Consider the following 24014-nt stretch of genomic DNA (forward strand, 5'->3'; position numbering starts at 1 on the left):
TTGCTTAAAGGTATCCCCGATACGATCATTTATCATGTGGCTGGCTAGAAGGTCGGGGCTCTTTGTGCGCTGAAAATGAACGAGGCTCGTGTCGACACAGAGACTACCAAATCCGGATATCAGCCTTATTGTCAAACAAAGATCTTGAGTTTGGAGGGAAGCCTATCCGGCTAATGTATGTAGCTGAGCCTTCGCCAAGCTAATACCTAGCTTCCATCCCGACCAATATAATAAATACTCTATCGAGATTAACGATATCGAGAGCTAGAGCGAGCATCTTCTGCAAATCGTGGCACGATTTGAGAGCTTTCTTGGCTATCGAAAGCGACTCTTTCCATTGTTTCCTGTTCGAGTTGACGTCGGAATGCAGTTCCTGCAGCGTGTAAATTCTCGTGTGGCAATATCAGCAATGAGAAGTACTCCTTTCTGTTCTCGGGAAATATTCGTGACCAAAACAGGTGTATAAAACTCAAAGGAGACATGAGCATATTCCTGTATCGCTCTAGCCGATGAATTATACTGGGTTCTTATCGACTTGAATACAAAGAAGTGGTGTTCGGACCATGATTCTCTGGCAGAATACGTGACTGATCTTTTTTTCGGTATAATGCCTCAGTATGCCTTTCGCCTATCCTATCAAGACGCTGCCGGATTGCGAATGAACAGTCGGCGTCAAGACCCGCGGAGTAGACTGTTGCAATCCTGTTTGGCAGAATAACGGTATTTTATCTTGGAAAAACGAAGCTAGTAGGTACTGCAAGCGATAAAGCAGCCCCTCCAACTCGACGATAAACGATCCGAGGTTGGAGCGGGGAGCACAAATAAAATGGTTGAAAAAGATATGCAATGAGAATTTTCTTCTTTTAAACCAGAAGTACTAAGCCTGTTGGTCCTTACTGTCATATTGTAGAATAGCGAGAATAGAGATGTGGAGGTTGGAGCAGAGTTTCACTTAATCATGAAGCATTTTATAAGCGAGAGATCTACCGTCCTACCAAGGGCTCATAGAGCATCCATAAGTCACGCAAATCTCATTACCACACGCTACTACGGTGAGAAGGTGGGCGGAAGTGGCCTCTCTTATCAAATCCACAGCGAGTCATGTTTAGTCGTTCGTCGACGCGTCAATGACCCCTCCCTCATGCGTAACTTGTAAGCCTCTTCGCTTCGCTGCAGCTTCCCGAATCAGCTGAAGCTGCTGTAGTTAGAGGGCAAACCAACAATGCATAACCACAAATGACCCAAGAATAGCTATCTCAACCGGTCAAGCCAGCGTCATGTCTCGATCCTACCTCTTCACTCATCGCCAGATCCGGGCTGAGCACCTCCCCCGTACCGCCAAGAAGGCAAGCAATAGGTAGTCAGTCATGCCAGCCACGGCCTGACAGCAGATTACAAGCGGCTGCCACTCTGCACGGCATCAAGCCCCCTAAAATTTTTGGCTCAGCAATCCACGTTTTCGGACCTTGTATCGACGCTATAGCGTCCTTGTTAACGTCCTGGAGTCAATACCACATATATACCTACAGGGCGGGCTGGCTCATGGGTGTGATCTATCATACCCCTATAGGGCCTCACATGTGGCACGGCCAGTCCTCGAGCATGCTATCAGGAACGATGCCTTGACGTAGTGAGGCGAGACGTGGCAGAGGCAAAAAACGGTATGAAGGCTAGACGCAGCCGCGCTCTTCCTCGAGTTTGGGGACGGACTTTTCGGAAAACAGGCTGGCGGGCAGAACAGATTCCTACCTTCTGCTTTAGTTTTACGAAACCATGGTCGTCGTCTGATCCCTCTTCCTCACTACCGGTACTCTCTGTTGGTTTCTCGAACTTCGAATGCGATCATTGATCGAGTTGTTCTTTTTCAAGTCATTCCGTAGGCTGCCCGCGTCCACCAGTATTGTCTCGCTCGGAGCATCGCCGATTAGAAGATATCCGGTTGCACAACTGTACCGGAGATAACGATGTCGAGCACCCGCTGTTTGCAATAGTTCTCGAGTCATTAACTAGAGAGAGAATAAGAAAGATTTCTGATCTAGAGGTAGTGGAGTCCACGGCATTAGTGATCGGCTTCGCATATCTCAACTGCAGGGTCTGGCGTAACATGCGAAGCTCTAGGCAAGAGATCCGCGTCGTTCCGGGAGGCAGGGGCAGCAAACGGAGCAGCCATCGAATTTATCGTAAGACAGAGCATGTATAGTTAACTGTGCGCAAGTGATGCCGAAGTGAATGTGTGGTAAGTGCTAGCACGGTAGGTACTTTGTTGATTTTGGAGCGTGATTTCTTGGAGCCAGCGGGCGGCGTTGATCCGGAACTTAGGTTGATAGCAATCGTCGGCTCGCTTAGGTGGGCCTCGTTTCATCCTTTAAGACTGAGTGGTTTTACAGGTACTTGTTGGTTGCAACGATACCAGTACGGAGTTCCTGCGCGAGATTGTTGTGGGTCTAAACTCTGTGGCCGGCAACAGGCACGTAGAAAGGAGCTCGAAATATTCAAGTTGCAAAATCGTAAATCTTCGTCCCTTTAAAAAACCCTCAAAGAACAAAAGTGCACGGTATCCAGCCGAGATACGTCAGGCCGACGAAGCCTCGAGGCCATCGGCCTAGCGCCAAGTATCAAGTCCAGCTCTTCGCCACCGCGAGTGATTCTCGTGCATGTGAACCCTATCAGCTGCCCTACTATATGGACGATATTCTCGAAGTTTTAGGAAGATGGAGGTATCACGCCGAATACTACTTGTGAACTTGAGAGTCTTGTTTTGTTTTGCGAAACCGATCCAATTAAAGCGGGGGCTTTTTGCAGATTAGACTCATAACCAGTGCATTTTATCCCTTTGACACTGAGCTCAACTCTCTCCACATCAAAAGACGAGTCGGCATCGACTTGATGGATTGTAGAGGTTGATTGTCCCCAACAGGCTTTGTATAGTGCAAGTCGATGGCATCCGCGTCGATGTGGCCTGGGTTTTGCGGCTACAACAAGAATTATGCGAACATGCAAAAGTCTTTAATAGAAAGGGTGCAAAGATATGTCTCGATAGACCGGAGCAAGAAGTGGGCGCGTTAAGATTCTTCTCCCCGTATGATTTCAACTGTCTAAGGTAATGAAGTCCATGCCGCGTTGCACATTGTCAAGGGCCGTCCAGTATAGCACGCCTTGACGATGCTACGGCGCACAATAGTATTAATGCGCCTATGGCTGGCGGGAGACTATAGCTTCTGATACCTTGAAGAAACCTCAGACGGGACGAAGGACAGTAGATGAAGATGGTGATAGAAATGCGGTGGTGTAGGTGGTGGTGGCCACAGCTGGTGAGAAGACGAGAAGACTTACCTATCTAAGCCGGGTCTCCCAGGTCGGACAAAAGATGATCCGCAGGCCGAGCCAAGGCCTAGCATACTAGGAAGAAGGCTGATAAGGTAGGAAAAGTACGGTTGCCCATTGAGACAATTATGGTTGATTTTCAAGCGCATTGGAAGCCTAGAGTTCGAAGTCAAATTCTTTTGAGTGATATGAAGTGAGGTGAAGCAAACTCTGGGCTTGGATTCCATGCTCTGACACTTTTTTCCAAAGGTTCTCCAATCCGGCCCATCATGAATCAATCCCCTGAGATTCCCGATTTCAACTTTGCAGACCCACCAAATGCTGGCGAACCCCCCCGGTCGGCAACTACAACAACAACTACAGTAGATGGCAGGGCTCCCGAGAAAACCATCTCGTGCGTCTCATGTCGCAAAAGGAAGCTGAAATGCGATCGCATCAAGCCAAAATGCGGTACCTGCTTGAGGTTGCGACACGAGTGCGAATACCCTGAACGAAGAAAGAATCTGGCATCGAAGAGACGCAATATGAAGGAACTAGAGGCAAGACTAGGTAGGCAACCGATGCAAACACATGTATGTGCAATATTGATACCATACAGCGGAGGTAGAGACGAAACTGGTGTCTGACAAGGAGAAAGCTTCAAATGCAGAAGCACCGGCTACTGCAGGCGCGGATAGTCTTGAGGCTGATTGGAATGCTTCAGGATTGGGATTGGATATGAATATCAACATGGACGATCCCAAACTTCTTGATCCTTCTTTTGAAGGAATTCAGAACACGGATCAGTTTCTTCCTCTTGACGACAATTTCCCCTCCCAGGAGCTTATAGAACTAGGGCTTGAAGAACCTCTGCCTCCACAAGATATGATCGATGAACTGTACGCTGGATGCCATAAACTGGATGCAACGAAATGCTGATAGCGCTAGGAATCGGATATACTTCGCCAAATTCCATCCTACTATGCCGATGATACATATATTTCGATACTATGCATCTTTAGATAGGGCACCACAAGCAAGACCCCCTGTCTGTCTGAGGTATGCCATCTGGGCACTCGCTGCCTGTTTATCCGACAAATACACATCGATAGAAGAGGTTCTGTACGAACGTGCGAGACGGTATATCCAAGCGGCAGAGATGAAGGTAGGTCCGCTTCCGTCGAACATTTTGTGGCGCTAATAATGTGCAGGGCCATGGTGAACAATTTCTTTCGATGTACCACGCGCAGACTTGGTCTTTGATTGCCTTCTTCGAGGCAATGAAGACGTACTTCACTCGGTCATGGATGAGTACTGGGAGGGCAGTCCGCTTAGTACAAATGCTGGGGCTCTATAAACTTGATGCCGACGGCTCTGAAGTCAAGCAGTTTCTACCGCCTGCACGCGATTGGATTGAATTGGAAGAACGTCGCCGTACTTTTTGGGCTGCGTTTTATGGGGATCGCTGGGCAAGCTCGGGAACGGGATGGCCGATGCTCATCAACGAATCAGAAGTATGTTACGACACTCTGAGCAAGATCCTGTGAGTATATCATTGACTGATGACCTAGATTATGACAAATCTGCCCTCTTCTGAGGAATCTTTCGAGCGAGGGGTGCCCCATGAAAGCGTTTCCCTGGCCGAAGCGCTAACACCTGAAGGCGCTGGAGCCATATCTCCTTTTGGCGGTGTGATTCTGTCTGCTGCGTTGTACGGGAAGAATTTTTCGCACCTCCATCGAACCGGGCCAAACGAGAATCCCGGAGACCTTGCCAATGGCGAATTCTGGAAACGACATCGAAAGATGGATAATGTTCTTTCCAATACTTTCATGTTCTTGCCCGACCATTTGAGACTACCAGCTGGCCTCAGGGATATGAGCATCGTTTTTATTCACTTGAACCTACATTCCTCTTCCATATGCCTTCATCAAGCAGCAATTGTTACCGCGTCAAAATACAAGCTTGACTCCCACATCACACGCCTCAGTCACGCTCGCTGCCTGATGGCCGCTGAGGAGATCACGAATATTATGAGGCTCATATGTCACGTGGATGTGTCAACTGTGCGTGATCGCCCTTTTGGTGTCATGACAAAGCTAACTTATTCCTAGCTGAACTCGTGGGTAGGTTTCTGTCTCTACGTCGCCGCCGGGGTATTTCTCAAGGATATGAAATCCGAGAAACCGGGACCACAGAGCATGGTCAACATCGACTTTCTTCTTGCTGCATTGAGAGCTGTTGGAAAAAAGCACCCCATTACCAGACACTTCTCAGTTCAACTTGAACTAGACATTGAGGGGGCGGGCTTAAAGGGAGCGAGGCCCAAGCTCCAAAATGATATTCCGAATATACCCATCAACGGGCTGCTAGCAGAACGCAACGGAGTTCCTATGACTGTCGACAATCTGAATTCTTTTGCTGCATTGGACAACAGTTGTACCATGTTCGACATACAAAACGGGCCTCGTGACCCCCCTTCTACGTTCAACATCGGTGGCAAGGCTCGCACGGATAGTCACTCAAGTCTAGCAAACAGCCCCAACATTCGGCCTGCTGCTGTAAACACCACTGGCTCATTAACAAACGGAGTTCCGACTCCCATTGATCCTCCTTATGATTCGAGCCCTGAATATGAATCTTTCTCCCGTGGGAGGACGTATACATTTCCTCACCGCCAGGCAGAACCTACCGCCAAACCTGCTGGCGTTGGGACCTTCACAGACTTGGCGATTGAGGGCAAGGTTACGGATACCTTTTCATTCATGGATCCGGCTCACATTAGTACTCCTAGTGAATGGACGTCGCTACGGGATGTTTACGGTGAACCTGAGGGGATAGATATGTTCTTGCAGACTAGCGAGTGGGATATGAGTGGGAATCTTCTCGATCCTAATGCCAATCGGTAACAGAGTACTCCATTTTCGATATGAGCAATTATCTAGTCGAGCCGACTAGACGCTGGCCCGATCTGAAACAACTATCTCTCTCTTTGAGGATTACCCAGGCAATAGCGCAGATGTAACAGTACACTACTTCCACATATGCCCGATCCTCAAGATCCAATGTGAATACGACCTTTTAACGGGTCACCCGGCCCTGAAGTTCCCGGATAGTATTTATTAATTTTGAAACAGTAGGTTACGTGCTCCATTGAAAATCCCTCGTATGTAAAAGCACTAACCCCCCCTCGACGAAGTGTTGCATAAAAGCCTTCTCGAATTTTCATGCACTGCGAGACATCGACTACTCACTTCTCTCCGTCGAAGGCCACAAGTGGGAAAGTAGTTCGATACTGAATTACGAATTTATCATTACGGCCTTTTTAATCTACTTAGGAAATACCCGTACGATAGTTGTTTAGTCTACTCGCCAAGGACTATCTCGGACCGGGATCCAAGTCGATTGGACTTTGTAAGAGGTGGTGGACGCTTTCATGGGTCCTATAGGTTTGATCAACACGAGTTCATCTCCACTTACAAACAAGCTTCAAAGATGCCAGCGCACTGCAATCCATGCTAGCAGAATTAGAGAGTCGGGCAGCAGGGCTTAGCAGAGCAGTCCATCCGGCATCGAGTATCGAGGGAAATCGACGAGACAAGGATTCGAGTCGCCGTCAGGCCTGGATAAGAAAACTTCTATCGTATATCGTAATATCCGAGTCGCGGTCCGGCAGCTATGGCAGTGGTAGCCAGGATTCCCAAAACGAAAGAACAGGCTTCGTCCTGGATGGGTGCGGCGAGGAGCAACCTTTAGTGTCTCACAAGTTGGGACATTGTGACAATGATTAGGTGCTGTATCATCAAATCAGGCCCGATAAGCTGACCGAGACGCTTCTATTTCTGCTCTGGATCTTTGATGCAAATATCTCCTTTCCAAACCCTGATTCAAGCTTAACGTAGAGGGAAATGCACCTCCGAGTACATAATGGACAATGGAAAGAGCATTAAGTAATCGGGGCGAGAAACCGCTCTTGGCTATTCCTCGCTCCGCTCGCAAGCGAGTCGCTGGGAACTACTGTCATCACTTCATATTTCACTTGCGGAACAAGCATATATCAGGCTGAATCTTTCTCTTCTCGATCCACGGACAACTTTGAAGCCCCCACTTTCCGTTCGACTATTTGGAATCTCAACTTTCAAGGTGTTGCTGCAGAGTGCAGGCATAGTGCGACCCTTACGTCGCTACTGCTGCAACATAGCCAAGATTACCATTTGCACGGAATGATACTTCCTATACAAATGAATGCTTACATACAAATCTTGTTCATACCAAGAAGCTGGACAACCCCCGAGGTGAATGGGGAGTTCGATCCGTACATCCTGTACCCCGCATGAGGAATATTGATCGATCCCCTTGCCCAACGCGCCCAAGTCTCAACGTGCCTGTACATCCACAAATATCCATAGAGAATGTATTATAAATGGATATGATTAGAAATGGGTTCCCGACTTATCACCAGAAATACCCTGATCTCTCAGCGAGCTTTTATGATGAAGATGCTGACAGGTGTAAATCCTAGCCTTACTCCGCAGCTGCGGCGCAGTGGAATATTACTAGCAGGTCCCAGAGTTGTCAGTGAATGAAGATTATATGATATTCTATTCTAATCAGTTGTTGCTAACCGGGACAGGTTACAAGTTGAGATTGGTTGGTAGAGTTTGATTGGTATCAGATAATTGTGACCTGGTCGTATGATACAGTGCAGAGGATGGGGCGTTGACCTTCTACTTCCATCGAAAGCGTGCCACTCACACTTCCCGGGAAATTATTATAAATCAAAGAAATTCATGGAAGAACGGCCTGTTTACGCTGACCAAGATTATAGCGCTTTTACAAGGGCCTTCGCGTCCCGGGTTACGTTTGTAAGGGCTTTGCGCGCAGTCTAAAGCACGCAGCTTAGTGGGTTGATCAACGAGCTATACTATACCAAACAGAGCCTATTTTCCGGAAATTCCAGGCTCCAGAAATCGAGCTATAGGGCGCCTAACAAACAGCAATATGTTAATATACTTAGCAAGCGGGTCTTGGCGACAGTATATAGAGTGAAGAATTACCTCTTGTTGGTAATACTCTAAGGTGTGCACACTGATGAAACTCGGTACGAATAGCAGTTGTTATTATTCGTTGTGTTTTTCAGTCTTGGTCGCATAGGTTCGACTTATGCTGGTTTAGGTGTTGGAGGTGGGGGTGGTATAATGAGATGGCTGTATGTCATAGTCGATAGTCGTTTCTCTCGTTTGGATTCTTTTTCCGGAGGGATATCGTAGAGACTATCAGGTCTAGTAAGTCATGGAGTAGTCCAGCGTCGCTTTTGCCCTTTACGTCCGGCATATACACTCGAAGTACAAATAAGTGGTTATACAAGTACGTAAGTACTGCTCGATGGCCTAGCTTAAACAAGTGTTTATCAGACCAGCCTTGAAAAAGTTCTTGAAACAAGCCTCATAAGGCCTTGCCATTCGCGTATCGATATTCCTCTTTGAATTGATCGAATGTTCGGATGACATAGGAGTTGACGTAGCCTGCCGTTCGCTAGTCTAGCTTGTCCGGGTCTAATTCGCCTGCTTCCCATACTACTCTATCAACGGGGTAAATTCCACGAACCTCGAGTTCGAGTTCCTCAAAGCTTCCGATCTTGACGCTTCCAATATCGGACTTAGTTTCCTCGGCCGCTATTGTAAGTATTGGGGGGAAGAGGGGAGGGGGTGGGAACCTGAGCTTTTCGAAAATATTCGATCTGCTCGAGTACTTGCGTGATGGACGCCGTAGATATGTATGATGCCAAATACGTTAGGATTGCGCCTATGACGTCGGTCTCCAATAGCGTAATTGAACGTAAGCGATCAATTACCTCTTCTTCTAGTTCTACCTGGCTTATCTATGGTTTTAAAACTAACCACTGATTATTATTAGTAGTACTCTAAAGTGTGCACAGTAATGAAACTCGGTACGAATAGCAGTTGTTGTTAAGACTAAGGAGAGGAAGCTATTACTACCCCCGAGAGCCACTAAACCCTTAACTCAGATCCCTCCATTCCCACACCTCTCGAGTTCCTGGACTTCCCGCTCACCCATAGTTTCCTCTGTCTCTAAACTCAAGTCGTTCAAGGCATAAAATAATGGCAACTCAGGTATACGTAAAAGCTGCATTTATTCTGCTGGGCTTCGCATGGCTCATTTCCGCAGCTCCAACCGGCACCACTGTAGAGCCATCGCCTACCTCTCTTCTCGGCTACAACTCCGCCAATGGTGTGGTCAACGAGGACACGGCCAACATCCAGTACTCTCTTTTACCTGGCCAGACTGAAGCCGCAACTGTTGGCGACTACCTTGACTTCAACAATGTCAAGAATCCGCAACCCATTCGCGGCAGCAAAGGTGGAACCGACCCCGGCCCGAGGACAGAAGAATACGACATCTTGAACCCAGACAAACTTGCGCCACCAGGAACCGACCATGGATCTGTTGCTAATGCCGAGTGGCCATTAGGCCTGAGTCACATGAAGCTCGGTCTTGACAGAGCGGGGTGGTCGCGGCAGCAGAACATTGATAACATTCCTGCGGCGACTGATATGGCGGGAGTGGACATGAGACTTGAGGAGGGTGCTTATCGCGAGCTACATTGGCATAAGGCTGCCGAGTGGTCGTATATCTTGAAGGGAAGTGTGAGAGTCGAAGCTGTGAATGAGGAGGGACAGACATTCGTAGATGATCTGAGTGCGGGCGATGTTTGGTACTTTCCTCCGTAAGTTAACCTCTTATCCTGATGGCAATGAATCTTACTGACGAGACCTATAGAGGTATCCCGCATTCCTTGCAGGGTCTGGAAGGGGGTGTTGAGTTCCTTCTTGTTTTTGATGACGGGGATTTCAGCGAGGACAATACGTTTCTGGCTTCTGAAGTGTTCGCACATAACCCGGTTCGTTCTGTCCTTATATCCCAGATCACATCTTTGAATTTGATACATATGCTAAGAAGAAGACAAACAGAAAGCTCTCCTCAGTAAAAACTTCGGTGTGTGAATACCCGCCTGGATTCTTTGATGTCTTCAGATTATCGACTCCTAAGATTTTCGTCCGAGCCAGGACTCAAAACAATCCCAAATCCTGAGATTGGGCCAATGACAAAGCTAACTTTGATAAAGGTGGACTTCCTCTCTCCGCATGGGACAAAATCCCGGCTGGGGAGCTTTTCATATTCCCGGGTACTCCAGCGCCAACAGACATCGCTGGTAAGTCAAGTTTTGATCTCGGGTCTTTCTCAAATAGCAATTACTGACTCTATTCTCTATGCTCCAGAGCAAAATATCGTGGGCTCAGCGGGCATCGTACCCGTCGAGAACTCGTACACTTACCATCTCTCCAAGGAAGCCCCCACAATCACGACCGAGGGAGGCAGTGTCAAGATCGTCGACCCCAAGACTTTCCCTCTGGCAGAGAAGTTCTCGGCTGCGATCGTCACCGTGAAGCCTGGCGCGGTCCGTGAAATCCACTGGCACACTACTGTATGGCAATAAGTTTCCAATCCCATCAAGCTGTGCTAATTGCGTTACAGTCTGATGAATGGAACTTCTTCGTATCTGGGAGCGCCCGGATTGGAATATTTGTATGTCCTGTCCCTTCCACCTCCCAGCGCAAGAAGAACTGACCCGTCTTCCTAGGCTGCTCAAGGAAACGCCCGGACCTTCGATTACCATGCTGGTGACTGCGGATATATTCCTCGAGCCATGACTCACTATGTCGAGAACATCGGCAAGGATGATGTGGTATTCATTGAAGTGCTGCAAGCTGATCACTTCTCCGGTACGTACCGCCAGCTCGCCTCATGTCCCGAGCCTCTGTTTTACACCTGTTCAATCAGGCGCGAGGATCTTTCGAGAACGTTGCTGACTTGATCGATTTGATAGATATCAGCGTTGGTCAATGGGTCGGGCTCACCCCCCCTCAGATCATCATGGATACCCTGAACTTGACCAACTCGACTGTCTCGAAGTTCAAGAAGGAGAAGCAGTATATCGTACAGGGTTAATATAATTGTGCGACTCGACGTCGCAACTTTTGGGTCCTTATCTCTCCTTGATGTCTACCAATCATCGACCCATTTGCAGGCCGCAAATTCTTCTCGCCTTTACTCGTCGGCTCGCTTAAGTAGGCCTCCTTATATCCTTTCAGTCTTAGTCGGCGTAAGCGATTGCGAATCGGAAGCGAATACGGATTTTTCTAACTTATTACCAAATTTTGTATACAAAATAATTCATAATATCACCTTCTGATTCATAATCGCAAAACTGCATTCTACGATTAATTATAAGCCGGAAACGCAGTTATTCGAAGAAGCCTCGCGAATGGTTTCATCACACCGATGATTTGATATTTAAGGTTAGTAAGAAGCTTATTATTGAGCAGCAAGCTAAAGAAAATCTCGAATCTGCTGTAAAATAACAACGAATCGTTGATAAGTTTTAGAGAAAGGAAAGAGACGCTAAGTAAATATCGCAAAAGAATCGATTCACGCAAAGCTAAGCCCGAGAGGAAAAAGACTATACGAGAACGCTGTGCTGCAAGCTTGACTATAAAAAATAACGATTTAATATTCGTTTCAATTCTCGATTCGGAAGAGATTTAGTAGTTGCAACAACCTCTTGAGCGTTAGGTCTTGCGGCCTCGTAGAGAAAGTATTCCTCGGTTCATTTTCTTTCAACTTATACCTTTTCTCGTTTCAATTTGCCAATCTTCGATTCGAAAGAGATGTAATGGTTGCAACGATCTCTTAAGCGTTAGGTTTTGCGGCTTTGTAACCAAGGTACTCTTCGATTAATTCTCTTTCAACCTAAACTTTGCTTCGGTAGCGGTGATTTAATAATTACAACCGATATTACTACAGACATTTTTTTGATAACAAAACTTTTTTTCCTTTCTTTAATTTTAATATCAATAGCGATAGCTTCAAGTCTAAGAGTGGTAAAGATTTAAACGATGTGTTGCGTAAGATAAAAGTCGAATCAGATTCTAGTAAAAATAATAATCGATATTCAAATATTCTATCGGATCATACGATTTTGAAAAATTTCCGAGAAAAGATATACTTACAAGTTGATTACTTATATAATATTTCATAGTCAAAGTAATAACTACTATAGTACCGTATAGGAAAATTTCTAATATGCATGAAACATCCGCATTGGCTTCCGATCCGCAATCGCTTAGGCCGACTAAGACTGAAATGATATAAGGAGGCCTACCTGAGCGAGCCGACAATTACCGTCCCTCTCGTGTTCGTTAGCTTATTAGGAAGGGCTAACTGGCATAGAAACGGCGACGCGTACACAACTATCAAACCCCGAGCCACGTTGCGTTCGGACACGGCCATCTGATGCCTCGGCCGTTATTACAGAAGCAACATGACCAGCGTTGCCACGAGATCCGGGAGTCAAAACTCATTGCCGCCGAATCCACCAAGTCTGTGGAATCCATAGTATCACGAGCCCTGGCTCTTTGCTGGCCTATCAACAGCTTCTTCTTTTGCCGGGCTAGCGAATAGTCCAACTCATCCAAGTGGACGGGTCGCAGGTTTTCCTTAACTGTTGAAATTCCAGTCTCGCTATGATGTTACGCATCAAGTCAAAGATCCTGCAATGCGCAATCGGACTCAGTCCCTGTGCAATTTTTTTTTGTATGTGTGTCCCGCTGGATCGACATGTCTCGTCCAAGCTTGTTTTCTCCTTTTAGATCTTACTGCTTTTCTCCCCGAGCCGTATTTGGAATCGGCCGTGGTGCATGATATAAGTCGTCGCTTCTCTCGCTCTTTTGTATACTCGTCACTTCTCTCGCTCTTCTGTATACAGTAGGATACTATCTTTTTGAATACGACGCTCGTTACAATGCTTTCCATCACCATCCTCTTGGGCCTCATGAATCTTGCGAGCGCAGCTCCATATGTTGCGACCAACTACACTAATACAACATTACCTGGTCGATACCTCCCAGCTAATGTCACCGGCCAGACTTTCTTTAATGGATCGTGTACTCCAGAGACGATGACTATCCGCAAGGAATGGAGATCGCTTACACACGACGAGAAGATGGCGTTCATCGACGCCGAACTCTGCGCGATGGCCTTGCCTAATATTACGGACTGGCCTGGTTCTACTACGCGATTCGATGACTTCCAAGCTGCGCATCAGCAGGGTACGAACACAACATACGGGGATATTATTCATTATACTGTACGATACCTCCCTTCCCTATGCTTGTCAAGTGCATGTACTGATGCTGTGGTAGGCCCAATTTCTCCCCTGGCATAGACTCCAATTGCACGTCCACGAGACCATGCTGAAGACGGAGTGTAATTACACCGGCACGATGCCATGGTGGGACGAAGCCATTGATGCTGCTTCCGGGAACTTTTTCCAGTCCGATAGTAAGCTTCTCACCTGCCACCAAACTTCCCTTCCCTCTTCCCAAAGTCTTATCTAAGACGTTCGCAGTGTGGTCCGACACCTACTTCGGTGGCAACGGCAACGGTACCTCACACCTCAACGGGACCAACGGACAAAACTGCGTGACTACCGGCGCCTTCGCCAACCGAACCGAGCACATCGGCCCCCTCGAGCAAACAACGGACTACTGCTTCGCGCGTGAATTCAACCAAACTAAAGGTCTCATGTGGGGCGCGCGCGCCAACATCGACGCTTGCTACGAGTTCGGCAGCGCAGATTTCGAAGCCTTCTCCGAGTGCATGGCCTTCGCCCCGCACATTGCCGGGCACCGGGCCACGGGAGGCATCATGACGGACGTCGATGCCTCTCCGGGCGATCCGGTGTTCTACCTGCACCATGCTTACCTGGACCGACTGTACTGGCAGTGGCAGCAGGTTTCTGCAGCGGACCGCATGTTTGCTATCTCGGGGAATACAACGGTTACGGAGCCGGCGGATGGGTGGGAGGAGATGACGCTGGATTATGAGTTGTCGATGTTTGGGGTGGGGGAGTCCGTTCGGATGGAGGAGGTGATGAATATCCAGGGCGGGTATTTGTGCTACGCTTTCGAGTACTAGACTGGGGGTTGATTATTTGAGATGGTGAGATGGTAAGATGGTGAGATGGTGAGATGGCGAGATGGTGTGCCCGAATTCTGAGTAATCGTCGGCTCGCTTAAGTAGGCCTCCTTACAGCCTTTCAGTCTTAGTCGGTATAAGCGATTGCGGATCGGAAGCGAGTGCGGATTTTTCGAGTATATTGGAATTTTTTTTATCTTATAGCAATTACTATTATAATTAACTAATAAATATTTATATGAATAATTAATTTACGAGCATACCTTTTTCCGAAATATCTAAAATCGTATTATTAATCGATAATAAGCTTGCTATTAAGCAGCAAGGTAAAGAAAATTTTGAATCTGCTGCAAAATAATAACGCGTCGATAAGATTTAAAAAGAAGAAAAAGATGCTAAATATCGTAAAGGAATCGCATAGTTGAGCGCGGGCGTAAAAGGATTATACGAAAACGCTTTGCTATCAGCTTAATCATTAAAAACGACGATGCAATACTCATTTTAATTCTCGATTCGAAAGAGATTTGATAGATGCAACAACCTTTTGAGCGTCAAATTTTGCGGCCTCGTAAAAAAAGTATTCCTCGACCAATTCTCTTTCAACTTAAAATTTTTCTCGATAATGATGATTTAATAATTACAACCGATATTATTAGAGACCCTTTTTTAAAGCAAGATGTTTTTTCCTTTTTCTAGTATTAATATCGATAGCGATAGCTTTAATTCTAATAGTAATAGAGATTCAAACGATTCGTTGCGTAAAGTAAAAGACGAGTTAGATTTTAATGAAAATAGCAATCGATAGTCAGATGTTTCATCAAATGATACGATTTTAGATGTTTCGGAAGAAAATATAATCGCAGATTAATTATTTATATAAATATTTTAGGGTTGTGATAGTAATTGCTATAGTATATAAGAATTTCTAACACATTCGAAAAATCCGCACTCGCTTCCGATCCGCAGTCGCTTATACCGATTTTTTTAAAGACTGAAAGGCTGAAAGGAGGCCCACCTAAGCGAGCCGACGATTAATGAGCAACGACTGAGTTCTTCTTTCCACCAAGTCCGCTATTCCCTACTTAGGTACTGCGGTGACGTCTCCTTAACCGTTGAAAGTGCCGTGCTCCGTAGAACCCACTTTTATAGTACCGGTTAGTTGGGGTGATGTTTCTATTTTGAACTATTCTCCAACCAGATTTTGGGGTGGGCGCCACCACTACCAAACTCTAACTTTCCGCTGTGAGCGTGGAAACTTTGGAGTGTGCGGCTCGGTAAGAAGAAAAAAAAAAGAAAGAAAAAAAAAAACCGTAGCGAGCTAGTCATTCATCTGATCACGTCCGCCTTTGTTTCTCGCACGTCTTGGAACTAGCATCGCATCAAGAGATAGACAGGAAAGCCGAAGCATAGGCAGGTCCAGATAGGTAGATGATGGATTGGATATCGATGACTACCACGTGATACGAAGTTAATTCTAAATAGAAGCCGCTCTAGAACGTCAACATCCTGGTTGATAAGCAGGGGTGGAGCGGTGTCAGGACACGGGGGGGTCTGCTGAATGACGCTGTGGGCGGCTGGGCGGCGATGCAACGTGATGTGTGGATTTGCTTACCTTTGCGTCAGGACTCTAGACTCAGGAATCAGGACTCCAGACTCAGGACTCCAGACTCAGGACTCAGGACCAGCTCATTATCTGTTGTACCAAGTTGTTTGCATGGCCATCAACCAACCCCGGACATATTGGAGGCTCTTTAGATGGACGTGGGACGTGGGACGTGGGACGTGCGACGGAGCGAGATACTACTATCTTGTACTCTAAGAACAATTCCAAACTAGGCGAATCGACCTATTACCTACCTAGGGGCTCATTTAACGTGTTATATTGGATTTAGGCCCTGCTGATCATATCATGTGTCAAGCTAAATTACTAAATTATCTATCTTGCTGTCAGAGTCAGGCTCTTTGACCGCTACCTACCCGACCGTCTGTCCACTGTACGTAGTAGCCGATTAGGTTCAGCTAGGGTACTTACGTACGCTGCTTGGAAGAGTACCGGTAAATGCAAAAGAAAACACCCACCACACTTCACCCCAAACCGAACAACCACCCCCACCCCCCCCCAGCACTACGATTACCACCACCACCACCACCACCACCATTTTCACCTCAACACCAGTCGACCTACTTCTCCCTCCTCGGACATGCTTCGTCGTTGAACCCCACCTCGTCTTGCCTCCGCAAGTCAATTCCCCTCCGCTAACCATGGACGAGGCAAGCAGGCTGGTGTCGGAGCTTCAACAGAAGCTGTCGGAGCTCGATCACAAAGTCTGGAAGTACGGCCAGGACATGGCTGCAGAGTTTGAGAAGTATTCGGAAGAGCTCCTCAGCGATGTCTCTCAAGATGTCTCGGAGACAGTCTCGAAAACAATTGCAGAAGCAATGAAAGACGCTCCCTCGCTTTATCCTGCGGGCGCAGCATTCCCAATCGAGTCATGCGCGTGCGCAACAGGCACCCTCAAAGATGGCGTCCCCGTCCCTATCCCCGTCCCCGTTTCGGTCGCCGGTTCCATCACTAGCACCACCTCGACACCAACCGCCCCTATTTCCGCGCCTCCCTGTGAGCAAGAACAAGAGATGGGTGGCAGCCCGCGGAGCCCACACACGCGAGACTTGGAGTTCCAAGGCCTCTTCACGCCCAGCTACCTCCCACTCCTCGACAACACCAGCCAGCGGAGATCGAGCCCCGACCAACCAATATCCCCGACGCTGAAGCAGCACGAGACCGAGCCATTGCAAGTGGATGCGAGCACGGATACGAGATCGCTCATGGATATACCCGAAGGCTCTCGCCCACCGACCCCGAGACGAAAGAATACAGACGAGGTGTCGGTACTGTCCAATACATCAGAACACAGCGAGGGAGAAACGACCCGCCGTAGCGCTCTGAGAAGATCCTCCAGCGCCTCGAACAAGGACCGACACAGCCCCCGCCGCGTGCGGTTTGAAGTTGCGGGTGAGGAGGTGCTACCAACATCTTCACCATCCTCCATGTCCGAGCTCGATGGCGCAGTTCCGACGAGCCTGTTCAGTGATGAGGAGGAAGTTGCGGATGAGATGATTGAAGATATTGAGAAGCCGCCACCCAAGAGGATCTCGTCATCACAAGCCTTAAGAGCACTCTCGAGATTTCCTCTCGCCGATGATGGCACTCAGTGGACCACGGTTTCTGCGCCTCCAGATGGTTCGGCCTCGGTGGCAACCAGCAATGGGATCTCGCAGGACTCATCTAGTGAGGATCTTTATATCGGCACCGGGGCGTCGAAGCTAACCTTGGGAGATACGAATGAAAATGGTGTTTTAGCTAGAGTTGATAAAGTTAACCCTGTCGATAGCACGGACTTGAATATTGACCCCGAGGTATCCGAAGATGAGGACATTCTCGACATGCCTCAATTGAGACGGCAAGGTACACCCGTGGCAACGATGCTCTCACCCACCAACCCGCCAAATCTCCATGACAACAAGTCACCAACCGCATCAACGAGACCAAGGAAAATCTGGCAAGACCTGGACAAATTCGTACTTGGTACACACCAAGTCAGTATCGATGATTTGAAATTCGATAAAAATGATGAAGATGAGGTCTTCCGATTTGACGAAGCCGCCTCCGATGTTCGCAGCCCTCCACTCGAGGAGAGCCAGCGCTATCCAGACTTGGAAGATGAGGAGCGCGATTCATTCGACACCGAGTCTCCCACCTCCCGAGCCGAGGCCCGCGAGGTCCCATTCAAATATGCCAGCTCACCTGCCCGCCCGATCGCCTCGATCGTTAGACCCACACAAACGTCCGAAAATCCCTCTGCAGGCGTCGTAGGATCTCTCAGAGGCCACCCCTTCAGCTTACCCATCGTCAGCCCGGAAGTCCATGCCCACGGCGCCGCCTTCGGCCCCCTCGATTCCTTCGTCGGAAGCGTTGATGGACGAAGCGGTCTGGACGCTAGTAATCCCCAAAGCTACCGCATCAGTGGCGGATTTACCGGCGCCCCCAAGAGCCTGAGCGAGAGGATGATGATGGAGGATATGATGGAAGCTAATCGAAACCGCCGACTATAAAGTCCAAGTGAACGGTCTTGACTTGGCATAGCGTTACATGTCTAGACGAGGGCGCATCTGAGGTCATATGTGTGCGTGTAATAATTTGTATGGCATATTCGCGGCGTTTGGGAAGGGCATTCGGATTTAATTGATTCCCCGAGGGAGACAACGGTAGAACATTTGGCATTCGAGGTGCCAATCTGAGGATTAATGATTGGCTGGCTTTGCTTGCTCCGAGAGGGTAGTCTCTGTTGCTCATGGGCTACCTGGCTTATGAGGCTAAGGCCATGAACTGTATTTGAGGTAGCGATACATACGAAATCAAAGACACATCAAAGAAGCCCCTTGTTTCTGTTTCGTCATCTTTATCTGCATATTTAGATGGTGGCATCTCGTACTGATATGGTTTTCCGTTCTTCAAATATGCCACAGCATTGGCACAGCCTACTTACTGTCGTCAGTGAGCAACTACCTCCTCCTTTTCAGCTACCAGCTCTAACATCGATCATATGATCTCGAAGCCTTCCCTCCAAGGCCACCGTTCCGTGGTCCATAATCATATATATATATATATCGAGAGAAATATTTCTGGATAGCTGTCTACTTAAAAAATAATAGTTATATCTTTCCTATTTCCCTCGCCCGGCCGCATTGTCTGCAAGCCAAAGACGTACTTATCAGACGAACAAACCACGCTCAATGTAAGATTTTGCCGTGATCACAGCCTCCGTATTCTTGGCGGTCTAGCAACGCGGGAGTAATAGACAGAATGGTGGATATGTGTGGATATATATACACACAAGATACCGGAAAAGCGAGAAGTGAGTGAATATCTTTGTTATGTCTTTCTTATGAGCCTTTATCCCCTTTATCGTAGGGGTAAGGTATTACATAGTAGGGTCTGTTACAATTATTCTCTTGTATTCAGCTGCCTGCCTCGGCTTTATACCGGAACGGAAGGAACGGGGTGAGTGGCACGAGACCTGGACCGTTATTTTGTGGCGAAGGGAAAGTGGCCGAAAGATGGTCACGTGGATGTCTATCCCAAGGCCCGGACTTCTCGGCTTAACCAACTACGGAGTATCCCCTCTTGCAGCACTACCATTACCCCCCCGGTAACGACTCTCTGTATCTACCGGTATTTGAAATTCACATATACTACGTCGCGGCTTCATTGCGCCAGAATCTATACTCCATAAGAGCCTTGATTCTCGGGGCCCCAAATCTGTACCTTTTTGTTGTCCAATCCTCATATACAATGACCCGCAATAATCCCATCGTGGATTGCTATCCATCATCCAAAAGCGCGATCGACATCCGGATTCTCACACATAACATCCGCTACGCCACCGAGTCTCCATTCAGAGGCGAAGAATTGTGGAAAGTCAGATGTCCCCGGCTCTGCTCGGAGCTCGTCTTCAACTCGGCTGAACCCTCAACCTTCATCTGTCTCCAGGAAGTTCTCCACTCCCAGCTCTTGGACGTCCACAGTGCCCTCAACGGCTCTAAGACTTCCGATGGAGAATGGGCCTACATTGGAATCGGCCGTGACGACGGAAAGGAAGCCGGAGAATACTCCCCCATCTTCTACAGGCCCAGCATCTGGCAACTGAAGAGCTGGGAAACCAAATGGCTGAGTCCAACGCCCAACGTACCCTCGAAAGGATGGGACGCTGGCAATCCCAGGATTGTCACTATTGGACTATTTATCCACGCAGAGAGCGGACGGAAGGTTTCCGTCTTGTGTACACATTTTGATAACGAGGGTTCCCGGTCACGACGAGAGAGCGTCAAAATCATCCTAGAGGCGATCGGCTCCCTGACCAGGTGCGAAGATCCGTCCACTATTTTGTTGGCGGGTGATTTCAACAGCCCCCCTGATGACGACGCATATCAGATCATGACTTCACCGGATTCATCTATGGAAGACATCTGCTTGCAGATGCCAGAGTCGAAGCGGTACGGCGACGAGATGACCTTTACCTCGTTCGGGTATGTCGACAACGACCCAGTCCGGATTGACTTTATCTTCTCGAGAAAAGGCGACAAGGTCACATATCGCTCTTATGCGGTACTGGCAAACCGTTTTGATGATGGGGTCTATCTTTCCGATCACAGAGCCTGCGTTGCCGATGTTGTGTTGCAAACGACCTAGTCACGGGGCTAGTAAGTCTTGATGGAATTGACAAAGTGGAACCGGGATTCTCTCGCCTTTCTTTCAATGCATTTCTTAAGAGACTCGAGTGTTAACAGTAATCCATCTACTTGTGGGCCCGCCTCGATGTCTCACCAGGTCTGTTGATTGGTGCGGCGTAGATCCGGGCATAGATGCTCACTCACGCGAGATATATAATCCACAACCCCCTCAACGACCCCTACGTTGGAAGCATCCCTTTTGTTCGAGTGGGGCATTCAAACAACTACTTTCTCTCTCTCATAAGTTCGATCCATGATCCTGAAAGGTGTATAGATATATCTAGATATATATATGAGGTAATGTCGGGACCTGCTACCGCCCAGCCAAAGCTGCGAAACGCGAAGGCTTGCGAGGCTTGCCGCGTAAGTAAAAGTCGCTGCGTCTACAAGAGTGAGGCTGGGATGTGTCAAAGATGCGAGTTGAGCGGGAGCCAATGCATCGTCCGGTCAAAAGCCCGTCCTATGAGGACCCGTGCATCGTAAGTCTTTCGCGAAGCCCTGGTTCAGATAATTGAAGGAGGAGATATGACTCCAGCGTTCTGATCGAAAGGGGGGGGGGGGGGGGGGAGGGAAACAAAACCTGTCATGGAGCATACTTTTGGGTTGTCCGATCTCATCCTCCCTGGAAGTTCGTGGGCCGGCCGTCTTGAGGATTTCGTTTCATATCTTGACCTCTCTACTAATGGCTGTGTAGACGGCCTTCAGGCGCAACCACGTCTACAAATTCCAGACAGACGGAGTATTCGCTGTCACTGCCCACAGTCCCGTCCCCGGATACCCGCCAGGACCTTGTGACTCTCCAAAAGCACCATATGGACATGTCCGGAGATGACGATGTCGACAGTCTGGACGACGCTCATCACGATGGGGTCGAGAGGCCAGCGGTCGTTGAAAAGCGTAGGATTACTCTGAAGCAGGCAGAGGAGCTACTGCTGAAGTTTCGAAAGAAAGACTCGTTCTTCCCTTTCGTACAGATTCCCCTGGAGGCCACGATCCCGTCTCTGTCGAGGACTTCGCCGTTCTTACTTCTGGCTGTACTGACTGCGGCATCTCTGGATGACCCATTGCTACACCACCAAATCAATCATGAGTTTTGCAGAGTCCTCGGCTCCCAGGTCCTCCGTCAGGGGAAGAAGAGTCTTGACTTCTTGCAAGGGCTACTGGTATACATTGCTTGGTAACGTTTTCGTCTCCATGGCTAGTAGCTACCCACTGACTGTCAGATCAAGGTTCCCAGCTCATGTGAATCCTAGGGACACTACAATAACATTCATGTATATGCATCTAGCTATCGACTTGCTGATCGAGCTTGGTCTTGACCAAGAATCACCCAGTCCAACCAAAAACACAGCCATCACGACCACCGGGCTGGTCAAGGGTGATAAATTTACCCCGGCAGCTAGGAGGACATACCTCGCTTGCTACTACACATCTTCCGCGTACGTATGCACGCCTGCATCCATCCATACCCCCCCTTGACTTCACATCTCTCTTCCTCACTCTCGCTAACGCCAATCTAGTGCCGAGATCCTCTTCCCGACCCTGAAGGTGGGCTGGCGAAAGCCAAACAACCGCCACTACCGCGACCTCCTCGACAACCACAGCCCAGAACTCATGCACGAAGAGCTCCAGACCGAAATCGGCAGTCTCGTCAGGCTGCAACGCCTATCCGAGCGCATCGGCGAGACGAATTCCCCGAACACGTCCTCGGCGCAGGATCCACAGACGGAAGCCCTGACCGCTGAAATCAACATCCAGGTCTTCCTCCGTGAGCTGCAGGACTGGCAAGCCTGCACATCTGAAGCCATCAAATCCCTTAGTACGTCCCTTCCCTCCCTGGACTCCAAAAATCGAACCTCACACTCCTCCTTCACTCACACCTGCATCCTAGCGTCCGTCAGGCTCGCAGAGAAGTTCGTCCAAGTGAACATCTACTGCCACCCGCTCGGCTTCCTGCGATATCCCTACCGCGAGGTTCTCCGGCAGCCACCCGCCACCCGGGCCATCAACAGCGAGCACCTCGTCCAGTGCCTCGAGGCGTGCAAATCCTTCTTTTCCCTCTTGCTCTCCCTCCCCTCGTCATGCTATGTCGATTTTACGGCCGTGCAGTGGGGGTACATGGTCCAGTGCATCCTCGTCGTGTCTCGCCTCACGTTTCTCATGGCGCGGCAACTGGGCTGGGGGCCGGCGGCGGCGCGGAGCGCGGTCCCCCTCGTGATGTGGCTTGAGTGCTTGATGTTTCGGTTTCGGGCACTGTCTTCTTCTTGTTGCTCGTCTGCGTCTACGTCTACGTCATCGCCGTCATCGTCGTCTTCTGCTGTTGTTGCTGTATGTGCGTCCGGGGAGGAAGATGGGAAGGGAGAAGCGAAAGGAGAAAGAGAAAGAGAAGGAAAAGGAAAAGGGGAGGGACAGGGAGAGAGGAGCGCAGATGTGTTCCTCAAATTTGAGATGGTGCTGGGGAGTGTGAAGCGGTCGTACGAGAGGCGCGTGGAGAAACTCTTGTCGGCGCCCGTGCCTGAGAATCATGCCATCGTGGGACCGGACGTGCACTTCGCGGCTGCGAGGGGCCACTGTCCCATGCTGGACGCGAGTCTGGAGCCGTTTCTAGGGGGGACGCTTGCGGGGATGGATGGGCTCGGGGACGGATCTGGCTACGGGTACGGGTACAGGTACAGCGGTGCGTTTCTCGATGGTCATTTTGGGGGCAGCGCCGGGAGCGGAAGTGGGAGTTGGAGCTGGTCGGTGCCGAGCGGGGAGTGCGTGCCGCCGCGGCAGCACCTTGGTGTTGGTGGTGGTGGTGGTGGTCCGGAGGAGGGAGATGGGGAGGGGGGGCGTGAGCGGGAGAAAGATGTTCTCCCGCTTCCGCTCTATCACGATCTGTGGGCTACGATGACTGGGTCGTGGGCTGAGGAGTTTTGACAAGTGAGGGTAAGTGTGGGTGTGAGTGTGGGTGTGAGTGTGGGTGTGAGTGTTGGGCGTGGGTTATAGAAGATGGCCGACAAAGGTAGGTAGGTAGGTAGGTAGGTAGGTAGGTAGGTAGGCAGGTCGGCAGGCAGATATGTATGAGTAAGTAACAAAATCCGAATCTGGTGGCTCGTTCATAGTTTACTAGAGCTCATCGATTGTTGGCCAAGCGCTATATATGTAAACATGGGCAGACAGACATTGAGGTTGAGATGGATGGATGGATGGATGGATGGATGGATGGATGGATGGATGGATGGAAAAGGGATGGCGTTGAGAAGAGATAGTGTTGAGGAGAGATAGTGTTGAGAAGAGCAGACCAGCAGCCATGCTGACGTCTGCCTGCTGCTGCACCCCCTTCGAGATTGAAATGGACTAGAGAGATACCGGTATGGATA

At 48.9% G+C, this 24014-nt stretch overlaps 6 protein-coding genes across 6 annotated transcripts; all 6 read left to right on the forward strand.

The window, feature by feature from the left end:
- Positions 1–3593: 3593 nt before the first annotated feature.
- On the forward strand, positions 3594–6212 carry L3040_000648 (uncharacterized protein; the record flags this gene model as incomplete). The annotated part of the gene is made up of 6 exons (XM_007288257.2): positions 3594–3873; positions 3923–4202; positions 4252–4468; positions 4515–4817; positions 4875–5369; positions 5418–6212. 6 exons carry the CDS (start codon positions 3594–3596, stop codon positions 6210–6212), a joined length of 2370 nt encoding a protein of 789 aa, XP_007288319.2.
- A 3213-nt stretch (positions 6213–9425) lies between these two features.
- On the forward strand, positions 9426–11334 carry L3040_000649 (uncharacterized protein; the record flags this gene model as incomplete). The annotated part of the gene is made up of 8 exons (XM_066155254.1): positions 9426–10051; positions 10105–10225; positions 10296–10320; positions 10451–10537; positions 10605–10810; positions 10861–10911; positions 10967–11108; positions 11213–11334. The coding sequence occupies 8 exons, from the start codon at positions 9426–9428 to the stop codon at positions 11332–11334; spliced, it is 1380 nt and encodes a 459-aa protein (XP_066013290.1).
- A 1852-nt stretch (positions 11335–13186) lies between these two features.
- Positions 13187–14361, forward strand: L3040_000650 (uncharacterized protein; the record flags this gene model as incomplete). The annotated part of the gene is made up of 3 exons (XM_007288255.2): positions 13187–13531; positions 13587–13725; positions 13793–14361. The coding sequence occupies 3 exons, from the start codon at positions 13187–13189 to the stop codon at positions 14359–14361; spliced, it is 1053 nt and encodes a 350-aa protein (XP_007288317.1).
- Positions 14362–16623: 2262 nt separating this feature from the next.
- Positions 16624–18474, forward strand: L3040_000651 (uncharacterized protein; the record flags this gene model as incomplete). Its single annotated transcript, XM_007288254.1, has 1 exon — positions 16624–18474. One exon carries the CDS (start codon positions 16624–16626, stop codon positions 18472–18474), a length of 1851 nt encoding a protein of 616 aa, XP_007288316.1.
- Positions 18475–19714: 1240 nt separating this feature from the next.
- L3040_000652 (uncharacterized protein) lies at positions 19715–20611 on the forward strand (the record flags this gene model as incomplete). Its single annotated transcript, XM_007288253.2, has 1 exon — positions 19715–20611. One exon carries the CDS (start codon positions 19715–19717, stop codon positions 20609–20611), a length of 897 nt encoding a protein of 298 aa, XP_007288315.1.
- Positions 20612–21114: 503 nt separating this feature from the next.
- L3040_000653 (uncharacterized protein) lies at positions 21115–23571 on the forward strand (the record flags this gene model as incomplete). The annotated part of the gene is made up of 6 exons (XM_066155255.1): positions 21115–21131; positions 21347–21829; positions 21882–22091; positions 22173–22471; positions 22544–22857; positions 23122–23571. 6 exons carry the CDS (start codon positions 21115–21117, stop codon positions 23569–23571), a joined length of 1773 nt encoding a protein of 590 aa, XP_066013291.1.
- Between the last annotated feature and the right edge of the window lie 443 nt (positions 23572–24014).

The sequence above is a fragment of the Drepanopeziza brunnea genome, assembly GCF_022702325.1.
Source record: "Drepanopeziza brunnea f. sp. 'multigermtubi' strain 214-2 chromosome Unknown ctg1, whole genome shotgun sequence".
Taxonomy (NCBI): domain Eukaryota; kingdom Fungi; phylum Ascomycota; class Leotiomycetes; order Helotiales; family Drepanopezizaceae; genus Drepanopeziza; species Drepanopeziza brunnea.